The sequence below is a fragment of the Cystoisospora suis genome, assembly GCF_002600585.1.
Source record: "Cystoisospora suis strain Wien I chromosome Unknown contig_4901, whole genome shotgun sequence".
Lineage (NCBI taxonomy): Eukaryota > Apicomplexa > Conoidasida > Eucoccidiorida > Sarcocystidae > Cystoisospora > Cystoisospora suis.
In genome coordinates this window covers 43-17,335 of record NW_027157693.1, presented here as the reverse complement: position 1 = coordinate 17,335, position 17,293 = coordinate 43, and the positions used below count along the sequence as shown (strand labels likewise).

General features: G+C 47.8%; 1 protein-coding gene across 1 annotated transcript in view; it reads left to right on the top strand.

The window, feature by feature from the left end:
- Positions 1-17,037, top strand: part of CSUI_008645 (phd-finger domain-containing protein) — a 32,469-nt gene extending 15,432 nt beyond the window's left edge. Inside the window, exons 5-11 of the mRNA XM_068068772.1 lie at positions 435-2,958; positions 3,707-5,134; positions 6,090-6,161; positions 6,781-7,294; positions 7,450-11,945; positions 12,662-13,440; positions 13,819-17,037. Of these exons, the coding sequence (XP_067919252.1) occupies positions 435-2,958; positions 3,707-5,134; positions 6,090-6,161; positions 6,781-7,294; positions 7,450-11,945; positions 12,662-13,440; positions 13,819-14,032 (10,027 nt within the window). The 3' untranslated portion in view covers positions 14,033-17,037. The remainder of the gene's footprint in view (positions 1-434; positions 2,959-3,706; positions 5,135-6,089; positions 6,162-6,780; positions 7,295-7,449; positions 11,946-12,661; positions 13,441-13,818) is intronic.
- Positions 17,038-17,293: the final 256 nt, after the last annotated feature.

The following is a 17,293-nucleotide window of genomic DNA, read 5'->3' as shown; positions in this document are numbered from 1 at the left end:
GTTGAGAGTGCTTGTAGAGAACATGTATAGATGTATATGGATGTGAGAGCTTTTTTGGAACCCGATGTGGACACGCGTGCAGCCAGAGATACTGGGAAAGGGAAATAGAATATAGTTACCCTTCACACATCGCATACATGACTATGCATGTCTCTATGTACGTGTGGATGACTATGCGTGATTATGTATGAATGTATATATCTCTATGTACAGAGAGATAGCAGCGTAAATGGTGTGTACAAGTAAGCGAAGTTCTTTCGGGATGGAATTTTACATGGCCCGAGTGTGTGACATATACATGGAAGACGTATCCTGAGAAACTCCTCATGTATGTATATACGTAGAGCTCGAAGATAGAAGAAGAAAAGTGTTTTTTCTTTCCCTCATTTCTTTTTTCTTTCCATAACTGTTTTGTCTCTCTTTCTTTTCTTTAGACGGTCATCTGCAGTTCAAGGTTCTTTACGTCGTAGACGATACGTTACTCGAGATCATCGACCTGATCTCTTCAGTGCGAATGATCGACGTAGCGGTGGACTGCTGTTCAAGAGAGGCCCAGGAGGAAACCGCCGAGGCACATCGGGAGGGAATACTAGTGGAGCAGTAGGAGGAGGTCAGGCTCGAGGACGCGCTTCTTCTTCCTCTTCATCGTCATCTTTATTTTCAGCTTCTCCAGGTCCAACAACAACAACGGTCGTAGGTCTTTATCCGGGTGTATGTACACCTCAGATACCTGCTCTTCCTCCCCCACCGTCTTCAACCCCTGGTGGTAAGATAGGAGGTGGGAGTGGGAGTGCTTCATTATCATCAAGAGAAAATCACATAGAGACAGGCGGGGGAGGGGGGCATCATCATGCAAGAACAACCTCCGTGATAACTGGGGGGGAAACGACAGGAGTGCGCGAAGGCGCTTCGATTAAAGAAGCGGCAAACACTGGTCATAGTAGTAGTAGTAGGAGTAGAAATCATAGTAATCATACGTCATTGAGTGCTTCTCTCTCACCGGGAGGTTGTGCAAGTGGGCCTTCATCTTCTGCTTCTTCATCAAAGATGGATGCTCATCATGATCATGGAAACGTCAAAGGAGGTGATGGAAAGTTATCATCGTCATCCATCGAGGATAGGAATCAGAGTAGAAGCGATACCAACAAAAAGACTATGTCTTCCTCATCTTCGTCAAGTGGAGAAGGAGATACCACCAGTAGTAGTAGTAGTACTTCCCAAGGAGAGGGCAAGATGAACGAGACTGAGAAGACGTCAACAGTAGGTACACCTGGGGCCGCACCTTCTTCTACTATTGTCACCACCTCAGATGATCCTAAGGCCCCCCATATAGTGGCGAATACATGTGGGGTGGAGGGAGGTGAGGGTTGTACTAGTAGTGGTAGTAGTCGTTGTTGCTCTCATGATAGGAAAGGCGATGAAGATCATCATGATGATAGTGGCGACGATCAGATTCATCTTGCAGAAGGTGAAGGGCAAGTCATGGATGATGAAGAACTCTCAGCTATTCTTCAAGGGGAAGAGAATGTGATTTTAGAAGAGTGTGATCTTTACGAAGATCATTGCTGTGCTGTATGTCTACTCCCAAGAGTGACATGTACAACAACGAATCCATTCTTCCATTGTGAGAGATGTGGTTTATGTGTACATCGCCAGTGTTACGGGATCAAGAAAGAAGATTTACCTCTTCATCTTCGGCCGGATCTCTTAAAGAAATTCAAGCCAAATCCACGGTCTGCTACAGCGGCTATCCAATCTTCTATGGATCATCAATCTAATCAATCTCGTCATTATCGTGGAGAAGAGAGGACCCCTACGCCGGCGAGTCGTAGGCCTACCACTCCCGCTCTATCCTTGACAGGAGAAGGAGAAAAGATTCACCCCGAGAACGAAAAAGAAGGAAAGAGGCAACCAGAACAGGACACTCCTGCTTTCAGTGATGAGAAGAATAAGAGAGAAGGAAGGAGAGGAGGACATGTCGGATCAGAAAGAAAAGACAGCTTAGATGTAGATATGTCTTCTCCATCTCCAGGCAGACTTCATGATCATGCTTCCACCGCTAAGGAGAATGAGAAAAATCATGTATCCTCTTCTTCTTCAGTCACAGAAAGAGGTGTTGAGGAATGTTCGTCTTCATCTTCTTCTTTCCAGGGGGGCTCTCCAAGTCATAGGCCTGATAGGACTCCAACTAGCGGTGCTCTTGATGCTGTTCATGATGATCTGGCGTCTGTGAAGAAAAGAAAGAGAGAGCTGCTACCACTCCAGCCTCACCACCGTCGTACGGTTGAAGATCGGCATTCAGAGGCAAAAGTCATGCCCCAAGGTGATCCTTTCTCCAGGAAAGAGGAGGAGAGAGAAGAAGATCTTCGGTCTCATGAAGATGAAGATGGCGAACGTGTCTCTAAAAGACAAGCTTTGGTAAAGCATGGGAGTACAGAGATAGAAGATAGGAAGAAGATCACAACGGTAGGGACCGGTCCTGAGGTGGGGAAAGATGTTAGAACTGAAGAAATTTCTTCTGTATCGAAAGAAGTAGGAGCAGGGGAAGAGGATGAAAACGCGAAGGACAAAGGCCATCCTGTAAGGTATCAGTCGGCTAGTGTACAAGGAGGGGAAGAGCGTGACGAAGGTCGACTGGAGAAAAGAGGAGAAGAGAGCAGTACGACTACTACGACCATCATCTCTCCAGCAACATCAGCTACAGCAGGAGGGGGGGAGAACGGACTGAAGGCGAAGAAAGGTGCCGCCAGCCCCTCAAAGGAGAACGTCAAAATGCATCAACAGGATGAAGAAGGAGAAGAAGCAAGCCCTCCACATACCGTTAGTCCTCTCACCCCTGCTGCTCTATCGACAGCAGGTGGTGAGGGAGGAGAAGGCATGATGGGAGAAAAAGATCTCGACTATAAGCCGAAACCTTTTCTATGTGAAGCATGCACATGGCTGCCTCCTAGAGAAAAGGTAAGACCTCACCCGTTGTCCCTTTCTTCTTCCTCACTTTTTTCTTTCTCTTCATATCCTGTCTCCACTCGTCGCACCGCCTCAGCAGGGTTTTCGTACTCGACAAGTAACCGTCCTGGTGGCGGCTAGCTGTGTTGGTTGTATTATCCTCATTAGAGGGATGGGTACATCATCTCTCCCTCTTCTATGTTTGTTTGTCTTCCAACAGATCTTTCGCTAGATCTATAGTCGTTGTAGCCTCGTGTGTTATCGCAAGGAAAGAGTCTTCAGAATGAGGAATGTTTCGTCAATCCGCTGACGTCGCTGAACGTTCGAACTGCCGCCTTCGAAAATCTACCATACGTTGCGTCGCTTCCCTTTCTCGGTGATGTTTTCGTGAACGTTTCTTTTTCTCTATATAAACTGGCTATGAATGGCGTGTTATACAGGTCGTCTCGTCACTCTCGGGGAGTTCTCATCTTGGGCACACATCGCCTCTCTCTGTCTCTTTTTCATCGGATTTGTGTCTCCGTTGTATGCAATACAACGGCCCTTCCCCTGTGTCTCTTGAAGGGCATGAAAAGGTCTACACATTCTTTTCTTCTTCTACTGTGAGAGCACCCAGCTTTGTTCATGATGATAGACGCGATGGTATGTAGACCTACATGTATGTGCTATATCTAGCGTATATATGTGTTCTATATGTATGGCTATTTTTTTGCTATCCAGCGTGTGTAGGTGTTCGATGTGTATGCCTACTTTTGTACAGCCGTTTTGTCTCTTATGTCCCCGCCGGGGTGGAGCTTTCAAGCTCGTTATACCATCTGTCCCGCCATATATTCTTCCTTCTCCTACCTCACCTACATCTCATCATTTGAATACAACAAGTACGACTACAGCATCCGGTCTTCCGTCCTCGAGTTCTTCCTCTTCTCATTCTCAAAGTTCTCATACGAGAGGAAGTCCTAGTCATCATCATCATGCAAGTAGTGGAGGTGGTGTACATACACAGCAGCAGCAGTCTCAGTATCCTTCTCCGTACCTACGCCCGTCATTCGCTCACATGACGTGCTGTTTATGGGCACCAGGGGTCGACGTCGCAGCCACACCTGCTTTATCTCCTATCGTAGGCGTCGACCGTGTACTGAGACAACAGAGACAGCTTCTTCTTCAGCATCAACGAAGGAAAGGAAAACTTGTTCGAGGTCTTCCCACTAGTAACACTAGTAGCACTCACATGGAGCAGCCGCCCTTTCAGAATTCTAAGGAGACATCTCTAACATCATCTCTGGACAGCCAGCAGCGATCATCTGTTGAAAGAGGAGGGGACAGGGACATGTGTCTTCGTGAAGAGAGTTCAACAAAGATAGAGAATCCCTCTGGAGAAGGAGATAATGACGCATCATCGAGTTGTAGTCGCGATCATCCGAATGGTAATGTAAAGGTCAGTGAAGCTCGTGACGTAGATATGGAGAATGAGAACTATGCGCGGAACACAGACGAGCAACAGCAGGCGAACTGGTGTAAGCTTGTCGCCCAAGGAGAATTTAGTAAGAAGAAGAAGGGGGAGGAAGGCGTCTCTCGTAATCAGACTTCAGAGATTTCCTTCCAGAAGGATAGAGAGAGTAGGGAAGAGGCACCAGAGGGCCATCATGATAGGAGTCCTTCTGTAAAAAAAGGAGTTGACGAAACAGCGAACTCTGCCCAACAAGATGAGATGAACAACTTAGATGTGAAGGATGCGGGTCAGAATAAGGATGAAGTTGGGAGAGAAGGAGTGGGAAAGAGAGAAATGAAAGAGAAGAATAGAAGAGAAGGTGAAGAGGAAAGAGAAGAGTTGATGGTGGCATCTCCCCTGCCTAATAGTAGTAGTCGTCATGATCGCATGGGAGATCTGCAGAGGAGAGACGAAGATCATAAGCAGCTTAGTGTAATAGAGAGAAATGGACAGGATGGGAGGGAGATGAGAGAAGCAAGAGAGAAGACAGGAGATCATCCTCCTACAAAGAATAGACCTAATGTTCTCTTGTGGGGAGAATGTGAAGTATGTGGTCTATCTTACGGCTATTGTATGAAGTGCTCTCAGAAGGGATGTAAGCAGTTCTTTCATCCTTTATGTGTGCAACTCAAAGGAGGCTTCATGGAGATGACGGAGCAACCGGGAAGAAAATTCACTGCTGTCGCCTTCTGTATGGCGGTACGTGCGTACGTGGGCAGGGCGATTCTATACATCAGAAACGTCGATAGTCACACGTAGGAGTCTCTTCTCTGTTACAGGTGTACACAGTAGATGCACGCATGCAAAGTATATACATGTATCCGTAAATGCATACACGCGAGTGTGTATGCATTCAGGGATACTTGTATATACGTGTGTGTATATATGATATGTGAAAAGCAGGATATCGAAGAGGCTGTAGGAGGACAGCTGTCTGTATGAGTCGACTATAAGAGCAGGGGAAGGAGGAAGGGGTTTTTATGACAGTTTTTTGTATTGGGGTGGTGTGATGTCCACTGGCACGGAAGGGAGATATCCACCTTCACCAAGGTAGCACCAACTTCAAATGTACACTCCAGAGTCGCCAGCGCTTCTTTCTCACTCTTGCCTCCTTAAGATAGGAAGAGTTAAAACTAACATAATAACCGTAAAGATAATGGCCCCAATATATCGTTCGGGGGACAGTCTTCTCGTCTTGTGTGGATAAGATCCTATACATGCATGTATGACGTATAGATAGATAAATGTACGGTTCTGTATACTTACCATAGATACTACGTGTATGTACATATATGAGTCGATACACGTGTATGTATGGAGGTGTGTCAGGGCAGCGGGTCTACTAGTAGATGAACTGTCTACGGACGTGTCTGTTTGGTCCGAGTGGTTTTTTCGGGAACAGACGTCTGCTTAACGAGATCATGATCCATGCGTAGATAGGTAGAGAGATCAAAGACAGAAAGAGCGATGATGGGTCCATCGAACACAGATAGAGACAACTCTTTTTCTCCGCAGGTTTTCTTTCTTGTTCACGGGACATTCCTCTACTAGCAGGTTGTCTTTGCCGTTCATCGTCTTTTCTTCTGGGAGGGGAAGAGACGCACGTCACCCATCAGCTATCCCTCTTTCTTTCTGTTCTTCTGTTTCTCTGCAGCATTCCTTCGTCAGAAATCAGATTTCTCCATCTGTCCGCCTTTTCTTGCGTCTCCGATCCTTCCTTGAACTTGTAAGTCATTAAGAAGTCTCGAAATCTCTTATTTCCCGTGTTCTTTTTCATCTGCCTTTTCTCCTTCACTTCATGAAAACCGAGAGAGGTGGATTTCTTCTACTTTGTGTCGCGTACATGAAGCTTTTCTCTGCTGTTTTTACCACAGAAAGAAATGTAGATACATGTAGATATCTTTCCCTTTATATCTTCTCTGTTAGAATGTCTCCTGATAGAAGCAGAGATGGAGAGAGATAGATCTCCTAGCGTGAGAGTGTCGCGTTGGTTAGAGAGTAGGGTAAATATGAGTACAGACATCCTTTTCTCTCTCTTTGTCTTCTTTCCTTCTCATTCAAGTTGTTCTTTCTCCACATCGATGTTGGTTGGCTCTCTGAGGTTTCGCTTTGTTTGTTTGAACTTGGTAGTTACAGACACCCTCTATGCGATGCTAGCGCTTCAAGCAAAGTCTACATTCCCATTCAAGAAGGGGCAAAGCATAATGTACACATATTTATGTTTCTTCCAGTGTACATATATAGACATATACATGACCCTGTACCCATGCGTGGGTGTGTCTGTGCATGTCTGCGTCTGTATGTGTGTGCATGTGCCTGTGGTGTTTTCTCCTTTGTCCTTACAGTCTCGATTACTTGTAGGCCAAGTATCTCGGCGAGAGCGTGCGAAACGTGTTTGGTTGAAGAAACGTCGGGAACTTCTTGACGCGGAATTTCCTCTCACCTTCACCCCTCCCGTCTCTTTACAAGTTTCTAGTAGAGCTAGAGGGCCGTATGCACTTGAAAAGGCCCTGAATTCTTCCGAAGGATCGGACTCCCTCTCGGCCACCTTACCGACGACTGCGCCCGAGACTCTCACGAAGCATGACACGAAGGATAATCGAGAGGAAGAGAAGATGCGGTCTTCTCGTAAGGAATTGAAGACAACTCCGATAATGGAGGCTTCTCTAGGAGGAGAGAGAGATGTTGAGAAGTCTTCACCATGTTCGCGTGGAAGTGATGATGTGTCCAAGAATGTCCCGTCAACTGAAGAGAGAAGAGATGTTATTGTCAAGACGACTTCGTCATCGTCTTCTACAGCAACACCGGGAAAGCTTGTTCTTCCTCTCAAGTCGAAATCAAAGATGTCGACGTCAGCAGGTAAGCCGTCTGGACAGGCGATATCTCTTCAAGAGGATCATCATCCGCTCGCACCTTCAACTACGGGGGTGGAAGTCATAGAAGTAGCAGTAGTTCTAGTTACAGGAGTAGTAGTGATAAGGCTCCTTGTGGTCTTTCTTGTCATTCGTCTTCAGGTCTTGTCGATCAGAGTATGGAAGACGCGTCTCTGCTAGCGAAGCTGGATGTGGGGAACGCTATGGCGGCAGCTCGGGAAGCAGCAGCTCGGGCTTTACGTCAGCAGCATGCGCTGACGAGAGGAGAAGAAGAAACAAGAGGAAGAGGAGGGGGAGAACAAGAGGTTTCTTGTAGTCATAGAGGAGAAGGGAAGGATGTGGGGAGCCTACGAAGGAAAGCAGCGGGAAATCCAGGGTTGAGTCTTTTTACGAGTTCAGCAGCCAGTCAACCTCAGGAGGAAAGAGATTCTTCAGAAGGCGAAAAGACATGGAAGAAAGGGAGTCCAGTGGATATCTCTTCAGAACGCGCCATCGTAGCAGGGGGAGGGGGTTCTCCTATTTCATCATCTTCTTCAGGAAGGTATCAGAAGACGGCTGGCGATAGATCATCAAAGCAGCAAGCTCCGAATGATGGGAGACTAAAAGAAGGTGATGTAGTACGAGACAAGAGTGAAACGGAAAGCTCAACATTGAGACAAACTTCATCTTCTACTGTAATGACTTCTTCACAAGCAAAGAAACAAGAAGAAGAGAGAAATCATGCTAGAAAGTCGGGAAGTGATAGTAGAGAGGGTGAAGACGTCTATAGTAGTACAACTCGTAGCAACAAAGGTTCCACGTCTTCTCCTTCTTCTACATCAGGTGTACAGCACGCGTCCTCTCTCCCGGTATCAAGTAAGGATAGACACGTTGTGATCATCGATCCAAATAACGATAAAGAAGAAGAACGACAAAGAGGAGAAGGCGGAGTTGTCGATATCGACAGGAACAGGTCTTCTCCATCAGCATCATCTTCATCTCCCACGACGCTTGCAAAAACGCCGGACAAGAGGGAGTCTTTTCCAGAGTCTCTCGATCCGCTGAAACCATCGGAAGGAAGGAAGGGTAATACAGAAGCTCTTCTACCCGAGCATTTCCATCCATCTCCAGCCTCAAGTGGTATGGATAATAGTACTCAGAGTGCTCATAGAAGAAGCGCGACAGGAGTCGGAGCTTCGAAGATTGAAGGTTGTGGTGTAGGGAAAGGAACAGGAGGTGGTGGTCTGTTGAAAGGTTCAGGAAGAGAAGAGTGTCTTCTTGAAGGGACGAAAAAGAGTGAAGAAGGAGAACATAGTAGCAGCAGTGGGAATGGGGAGAGAGATGATCTTCCATACATAGATGAGAAGACAGGTTTTCGATGTACAAAATTGAGTGAAGAAGAATTACGTGAAGTTCTCCTTCTTGCTGCTGAACAGCAGCATCACCCTCTTGGTGGTGGAGCTGTATGGGGGGGAGCATCAGAGGGAAAGAGTCATAGTGTGGGTGGTGGTGGGGTCATTATTAAGAAAGGACGTCCTTCCAATCGACATCGTTTGCTTGTTCTTCTGAATGAAGGAAGCTTACATAGCCGAAAAGAAGCGATTCAGATTGCTGTTCATATGAAGAAGACCTGGGAAGATATTCTTCTACCTGGAGTGACCATGAAAGGGACATCAACACCTCTTGGACAAGGAGGAGAGAATCATGATTTGTCTAACAAGCAGCGTCATTCGCTTCAGTCACACACTCCAAGTACGATTATAAGAAAAGGTAAAGCACTGCCTCTTGTCTACACCGTCCCTTCTACACCTGCGTCACCTACACATGTTTCACAACTTCAGACATCATCATCGTCACCAGTCTTTCTCCCAAAGGGCTTTCAAAATTCTCATAGGATCCCTCCTCTAGAGAGTCCTCATCTGAAAGATCATTCGGTCATCTCATCTTCACCTGTTCATCATCCTCATCCTCATAAACGTCAGCGGCCTGGTACTACTGCCACGAAGAATACTCCTCCTCTCGCAAGCCACGACAGTAGTAGTAGTAGTCATATCATATCCTCCACCAGCGCTGGGGGGACTGGCAGTGGGGACACAGAGACCAACAAGACATCTAGATCTTCTCTCAGCTCATCTCCAGGTGGGGGGGGGACAAAGCCCTCATCTCTTCATTCACAGGAGGGGGCTGTAGGCAAATCACCTCGAATGGCTTCTACGGCTCATCGTTACCATCAAGGGACGAAAAACAGCCACCATGGATCGATGACGACAGGGAGTGCAAGAGAAGAAGAGGAAGAGAGGGGGAGTAGGAGTAGTTGTGGTGGCGCATCATCTGTTGCAAGTCTAATCAGCTCTTCTCCAAGTGTCTTGCTGTCAGCTCGTCTTATTGAAACCAGCATAGAGGATGAGCAAATAGGGATGACTTCTTCTTCACACTCGGAGGCTGAGGATGTGATAAAGATGAAGAAGAAAGACGATACGGGGTCATTATCCTCATCGAATGCAGAAATGGAAGAAGGAGTGGCTTCGAAGAGACTTAAGCGTAGTGTTGTCAGTGTTGCAGATAGGGGAGTCTTAGGAGGAGGAGAAGAAGATGAAGATATCAAAAAGATAAAGAAGGGAAGAAGTGACGGGGGTCAAGGAACAAGCACTCGGTGTACACCTCTCTCTACGTGTGCTTCAAGAAAGGCTATGCTTAAAGAGGATAAAGAAGAAGAGAAAGAAGAGCTCGCAAGGCGAGAGGGGGTAATAGTCGAAGAAATAGGTTGCAGTGATGGAGAGACAGAGAAGAGGAGTCATCATCCCGGTCGTGACCATCAAGAAAGTGAAGATCCACAGAATGAATTCACCGCCGACACTGCAGATACAAAGACGACGAAAGAGAAGAAGAAGAATAGCTCATTATTGTCATCATCATCTATTATGATTTCTCTTAGAACCTCTGTAGGTGAAGATAGTTCAGCTCTCTTGGAAGGAGGGAGAGGTGCTGTTAAGAAAAACGACAATAGAGAGAGTGGGGAAGACGGTGTTATACCTAAGACACCAGAAGAGATTCTTGAGAAGTATTTGCCTTTGTTCGTGAGCGTGGCCTCATCTTCGCCATCGTTCACTGCAACTCATCTTAAGCATGTATCATGTGGTGTCGCCGAAGGAAATGGGCGTGTTCACATACAGGAAAAAGAAGAAGAGGGAGAGGAGAGAGGAGAGAAAAGGCGAACATCTTCTTGCATGGAAATGAAGAAGAGTAAGAAAGATTTACAAGAAGGGAGATGGAGCCAGTACATTATATCTTTACTACTGGAATTGCTACCTGTCGATACACTTCAATCGTCATTAAAGGGAGGAGGTACCGGCCGCCACACGGTCACGACTGTAGCCCTCATCCCAAAGAACGTGGTTAATAAAGATGAAGTTCTTCGGAAGAAGCATCAGCAAAAGCTAAACGTTCTTATTCTTGTGTATATGCATCGCTTGAAATTCTCTTTCAAAGTCACTGATGAAAAAGAACGATCACCACAGGGGATGGCAAATGCTTGTCAGACTCATGTCTCTACTGGAGGAGAGAAGGGAGGAAGAGGGGGACCGTCGATAGGACGATCTTCTAGAGAGAGTCACAGTAGTAGTAGTAGTGAGGGTTCAGTTGCAATTGAGCTGAGTCGTTATGTGCGTGAGTTGAGTTGTATAACACCTTTCTTGTCTCCGTTTCTAGGTAACAATGCATCTTCCAATGCCTTGTCATCAACGCCACAGAGCCAGTCTACCACTAGCACTAAAGCAGGAGGCAGACAGGGATTACATACACGATCAGCTCGAGCTTCATCTTCCTCGTCAGAGACGACGATGATATCAGGTGAAGGTGGAGAGGGAATGAACTCTGTAGTCATTAGCGGACAAACAGGAAGTGGTCGTGATAACACAAGTGTGTTGGAGTGTATATACACTCGTGCAAGACGATGCGAATATCCAAGTTGGAAAGCTTTTGTTGATGAGATGACAGGGAAACTTCTTTCCTCTTACTCAAAACCAGGGGGGGAGGGCAGAAGTTCATCTTCTAGAAGACGTTCGATATCACGCAGTACAGGAGGAGGAGGAGCAGGGGAAGGAGCTGAAGAAGAGTCGACATGTGAAATAGTTCTAGGAACATCATCAGAGAATCACAGAAGAGAAAGAAAAGAGAAAGGTGTGGGGGGGGGGGTATCCGGAGAGAAAGAAGCAGGTGGAGATGCTTCATATGAAACAAGGAGTACCCTTCTGAAGCACATGAAAGCATGGGGATCTCTTGTCGAGATCGCCTTATCAGACAGTCAGCAGTCTTCATCACCCGAAAGAGAAGAAGAAGACGAAGAACAAGAAGAAAACAACTCTTCTGTTACGTCACCATCTTCTACATCTGTTGGAACGACTATGGAAGGAAAGCAAGGAGGTCATAATGGAGTAGAGAAACTACGTGAAGAGGGAGGAGGAACAACAAAGGAAGAAAGCAAGAAGAATGACGGACTGCTAAAACAGATGAAGAAAAGTGAAGGAAGGAAGGGTTGGTCGTCTGGGCTCAAACTATCAGACTGGCTTGAAAGTCTAAATGTTGAGAAGTGGCCGTCCGTTGAGGGATACGATGCCTCATTACCTTCACCTTGGGTTCAAGAGACAGTCCCTCCCAAGGTGAGAGACGAGAGAATCGCTTTTCTTTCCTTCTTTTCTCTCTCACACTATTCTTTTAGTACAGATAGACCCGTCTTTCGTCTTGAAGAAAGTCGGTATGGTTCTGCAAGATGAGGACGTGTATATAGAGTTACTGTTTTCAAGATTCGTTCACATCCACAGTTACTGTCCATTCTGCATGCAAGAGGGAGTAGGATACGTATATATACACGTCATACCATATAGGTGTCTTTATGACTATGAGCACATGTATATGTATACATATCATGCGATAGAGAGGTCTTTTCTGTGGGTGGCAAGGATGTTTACACCGCGAACCCGTGTGACAGTGTACATATCCAATCTGAGAGACATCTCTTCGGCGAATAACTGCTTTTCTTCTTTAAGACGAGACCGGCTTTGATTTGATCCGAAAATAAAGTGGTCCTGGAGTTGCTTTGCTTCTCTTGGTAGGAGTCATGAGATGTCGCTCTGTTGATTGACAATTTCGATTGCACGGGGGGCTCCAAGCGAGAAGACAGCAGGTTGTCATCGATAATGAGATACAGGGTCGGCAACACATACCCATTATCTTCGTGTGTGATATGTATATACCCCTCAAGCGATCAGTGTCTTTTCCCCTTCTGTCGAAGTCTTCTCCACCTGTGGTTGTTTTCGCCTACCATTTCAAGTGCTAGTTCGTGATGTTTTCTCTTGCCACTTCTCTCCTTCCTCAGGGGTTGGACGCTATAGGAAGACGTGTCGCCTTATATTCGGCCCAGATGCAAGTATGGCTATCGGGAGTCGTGATTTATTATGGTAATAGAGAGAGCTCAACATCGGCTTCGCATCATCATCATCATGTGGCCGATCGTCTAGCACCTGGTCATAACAAGGAAGGTGGAGGAGACCATCATGTCGCGGCACGAGAGGGGCAGGTGACGGAAAGAAAGAGAGGAAGAGAAGAAAACTCGAAACGCTTAAGAGGGGAGTCTTCGTCTTCATCATCATCGACAGAAAGAGACAATACAAGAGCATTCGTGTCAGGGGAAAGAAACCTGAAATCCTCTCATAGCACGAGTAAACGTGGAGGTCAGCATAACCACAAAGTTTTCTCTCCACATGATGAAATGAACCATCGAGGAGGGGGAGGGGAAAAGAAGGTTGAAGGCTGTGGTGCTGAAACTGGAGACATGGAGAAGACAACAGGACCTCTCTCACAAGAGAAAGATGTAGGACCTCAGGGTCGTAAAAAAGAGGATGAAAAACCCAAGAAGAGAGGGAGAAAAGGATCAACCCAGGAGGAAGTCTCATCGTTAGGAGGAAAGTTGTGTTGTATGACAGTGGGTGGTGATCGATACTTGATCGCGTTCGATGATGATGATGAGAGTTGTCATCATAGCGCATGGGTTGATTTCAGTGGAGTCACGGATATCGTACTGTTTGACAATAGCCCTTTATCATCATCGTCTTCAACCGTCAAAGGCGAAGGAGACAAGCGGGCGACTCTCCAGAAGTAAGTCTTTCAAGGATGTGGGGAGGTTGGGTAAACAGTTGATTCACAGGGCGAGTCTGTATAATCTGTTCGTATTAGGCACTACGTCTAGTGTGAGTGTAGGCTTTTTAGAAGAATCAGTTCATTTGTAGTAATCGAATCGGTGTATCGGCATCTGTGTATTGTGTGAGAGTGTCTCTAGTGTACAAGGATTTCTATCTTGCAACTTGCTTGTCTGTCACTGGAACATCAACGTGGGAGGAGAAGGCAAGATACTGTGGACCAACAACCATCGAGACGGTGTCGGCATTCAAGACCTTTGGTTTCCCACTTCTTCCATGATTTTTCTTCATTTGTTCTGTTTTTTGTTTTTCCTTCATGTTGTATGCTTGTTCTCAGTTGGATGGAAGCCTATCGACGGCGGGTTTCAAAGCGTCAACAGCAAGTGATTGATGAACATCTTTCGAGTAGTAGCAGTAGTAACAGTGGCAGTGGTTCGACACGTGTGGTGAAGAAAACTACTCACTCCCCTACACCTCCTACTATTGTCAGTGACGATCAGCCTCCTTCCGGGGACTCTCACAACACCAGTCGAGGGCGGGAAGTCAGCTAGACCGGACAAGAGTTCGATTTACATATGTGGAGCGTTCTTGGAAGTTCTTCGAAATCTTCTGCAGGCAAAGTCGAGATTCGCGGACTTGTGACGCGCGAACTCAGGGTTTCCGTTAACTTTCGATGTTTCTCCGGACAGCGCTCTTAGTGATGAGGACGGGTGCTTTTCTTTCTATGTCTTCGATTTGTTTCTCGAGACTTACCGATTCTTGAGACAGTTGTATACTTAGAACGAGCAAATACGGAAAGAGGAGAATCGCTAGAGGAGAATAGAGTAATGGAAATCGCGTTCAACAACCGAGACAGAGACTTCTTCGGATAGTGACTGAGCAAAACGCAACCGCAACATGAAGGTCCGTCAAGGAACCTGAAAGGGAAGGAGGGGTCTAGTCAAGAGACTTGTTCCCATCTTCCAAGTGATTTGCTGTTTGAGGATTTCAGTTTGCAAGACAATAAAGCTGGGGGATCATACTGTCGGTCACCTTAGTTTGCTGCGGGGGTCAACGGTTGATTGTCAGGTTGCAGTTGGGTAGACAACCCGGGTACTGTGCGTAGTCTTCAACCGGTATCAGAAGTCACATGTGGCACCAGTCACAGTGCTTGAGGGTAGTCTCCGCTTACCCAAGGTATCCGTGCACGAGCAAGGTCCGCAGTCGTGGTCCCGTTGTGAGAGTACTGGACGGAGTATTCAAAGAATCCACTGGGATCGCACATCCCCATTCACCTGGCTTTCAATATCTGGAGTCGGCTAAAAACAGAACTGCGCGTGTGAGACCAGCAGGAAGTCTCCCGCTCAAGGGGAGGCCCCTCCCTGGCTGGTAGGGTAGAGGTGACAGGCAAAGGTTCCGTAGCAGCAAAGCACGGTGCCGACCGAGTGCGGTGTACGTGGGGGAGTACGACCGAGCTTCCACTCTGAGAGCGGGTCACTGAAAGAGAATATACAAGATCCTGTGGCCTGCACATCAACTCTACCTACTCGTCTGCGGGGGAAGGTAGTACCACGTCAGTCCGACAAGACAGTCTGGCTAGTAAAAGGAATCGTTCACTTCCTCGGTGCGATCCACGGTCCGAAGACACAGGGTCGTGGCGGGGCCGAGTAAGAGACATTGGGAGGGAAGCTCCGTCCTAACCGTCTTGTCTCAAGGCATACGAAGTTTCTGGGAGCCCTAGAATTAGTGGCACGGGTGTGTAGAAACGTCGTCGCATTGGTTTACAAACGATGCGGCAGAGAAGCATGATCTGCTGGGAGATAAAGGTCATCAACAACGTTGCTGAGGACAGCTCCCACCAGTCACCACCGAAAAAGCAATCAAACTCAGGGTGTACTAACAGTCCACTTGGCTGTTGTCCACCAAGGCCGTGGCGCCACATCCCCGCAAAAACTGCGGGACTTGCTGTTTGAAGCGATCGCCGCGGCAGGGGTCCGTCTATCCGGTGGCCGCTGGCCGTTCCTCTGATGTAACGATCAGCTCCCTGACCGCAGTGGGAGCTCACTGCCACCGCCGCTCCGCAGGGCGGCTCACCCAAGTTGTTAGCCGATGATCTGCGAGCTTCTATAGCAGACACAAGAACTATTTTGCTCTACACGAGAGATTCAGTCCGGCACGGCAGTCTTTGTCCCACCCGGATGACGAGTCTTACGGTGAAACAACAGGTCATAGCGTCGGAGTAGTTCTCCCGGCGCTTACTTTCTTTTGACAGCTGACGCGACTCAACTATTACAGGTGTTATTGCGCGAACCGCGTCCGAGAAGCAGGTTAACGCAGGTTGGAAATCTTCTATCGCACAGTCCACCCCGCCGAACTTTGTAGACCTTTCTCTCCTCCATCTCGTTCAAGATGCCGCGCGTTTTTCGGCTCGGTGCAACCCTTTTGGTTTTACTGAGCTGCAGCGTACGTAGTTCATTCCGCCCTGTGGACACGGACAGCCTAGCAGGGGGATCCAGCTCGCCTGAGCAAAGCTTCCTTTTCGCAGAAGGCAAAATACGTGGCCCGCTGGCGCGGACTGCACGGAGGGGAATCCAGAAGCTCGGTAGGAACGTTACGAAGTCGGTCCGCAGAATTGGTCGCCGCACAGGGCTCCGTCTGCTCGAGGAGGCAGCTCAGGAACCCGAGCTGGATTCGAAGGAAGTTGCAAGAAATGCAAAATATGCGGTTCCGGGGAGTGAGTTCCTTCAACGTGACTCGAGAAAGAGCCACCACAAGCACCATGCCCATCCCCGGCCTCACGGAGAAGCTGAGAAGGCGTTTCCCGCGCTGCCCGCTGCTTCTGTAGACCATGGCGAAAAGAAGGTGTCAAAGAAGCAGCGGCCGAAGTATGTCGGCCAAACCACTGTCGTCATGGACCAAAGTTCTGTGAATCCTACAGATCCTCAGTTCAAACTGAGGCGCCTGCAGACCGTATTTACTCCGACACCTTATGCGCAGCGACAGATGCCCTTCGAGGCTCCACTGGGGCTTCTTGGCCCGACAGATCCCTTGAACCCTGTTGCATCTTTGGTCGCTGGTATCGTGAATCCACTGACAGGATCACTCGGGAACCCCGACGAGTGGATGTCCCGCGGCGTGGTCCCTGGTGTTACGCCCCTGCCGACAACCATGTTCGACAACGTCGGCGGCACAACCAACAGCCTTATTCAAGCAATTGCTGTCGGACCGCAGGCACTGCTCAGGGGAACAGTTGGGACCGGTCAACAGCCGTACGAAGACCCATGGGGTCTTGGAGGGCTTGGTGAAGTTCTCAGTCGCAACGCAAACAACTTACTTCAAGTTGTAGGCGCTGGTGTCACGGGAGGTCTCGGGACTCCCACTTGGTGAGGGAAAAACGGCACCCTGTCAGTACCGAACGGGGTCCCGATTCCCTTTGGTACACAGCCTGTGAGTGTGTGACTGCTGTAACGAGGTTGCCAGTTGCTGACGGTGTCGCTGCGCGGTCGCATACGAGTCTGGCCCACGTGTTGACATCTCGCAAACGCGAATGTGCAGCTTGTTTAAATTGATTCCTTCGAAGAAAGCAGTCTCCGCTGGCGTCCGATGTAGACGCTTTCGGGAGCAGCGCACATTGCTCAGAATTTTTTTGACCAGTAGCTGCACAAAAAATGTAACATTCCGATGCATATATATGAAATGACATTGCCACACCCTCAGTGAGATATTGGCAACACTACGCTGACAGAACACCACTGTCCACAGAGCGCTGGTGTCCGGACAAACGAACGGACCGCTAGTACATCTAAGATCCCCGGAGAGGCCTCTGAGGTCCG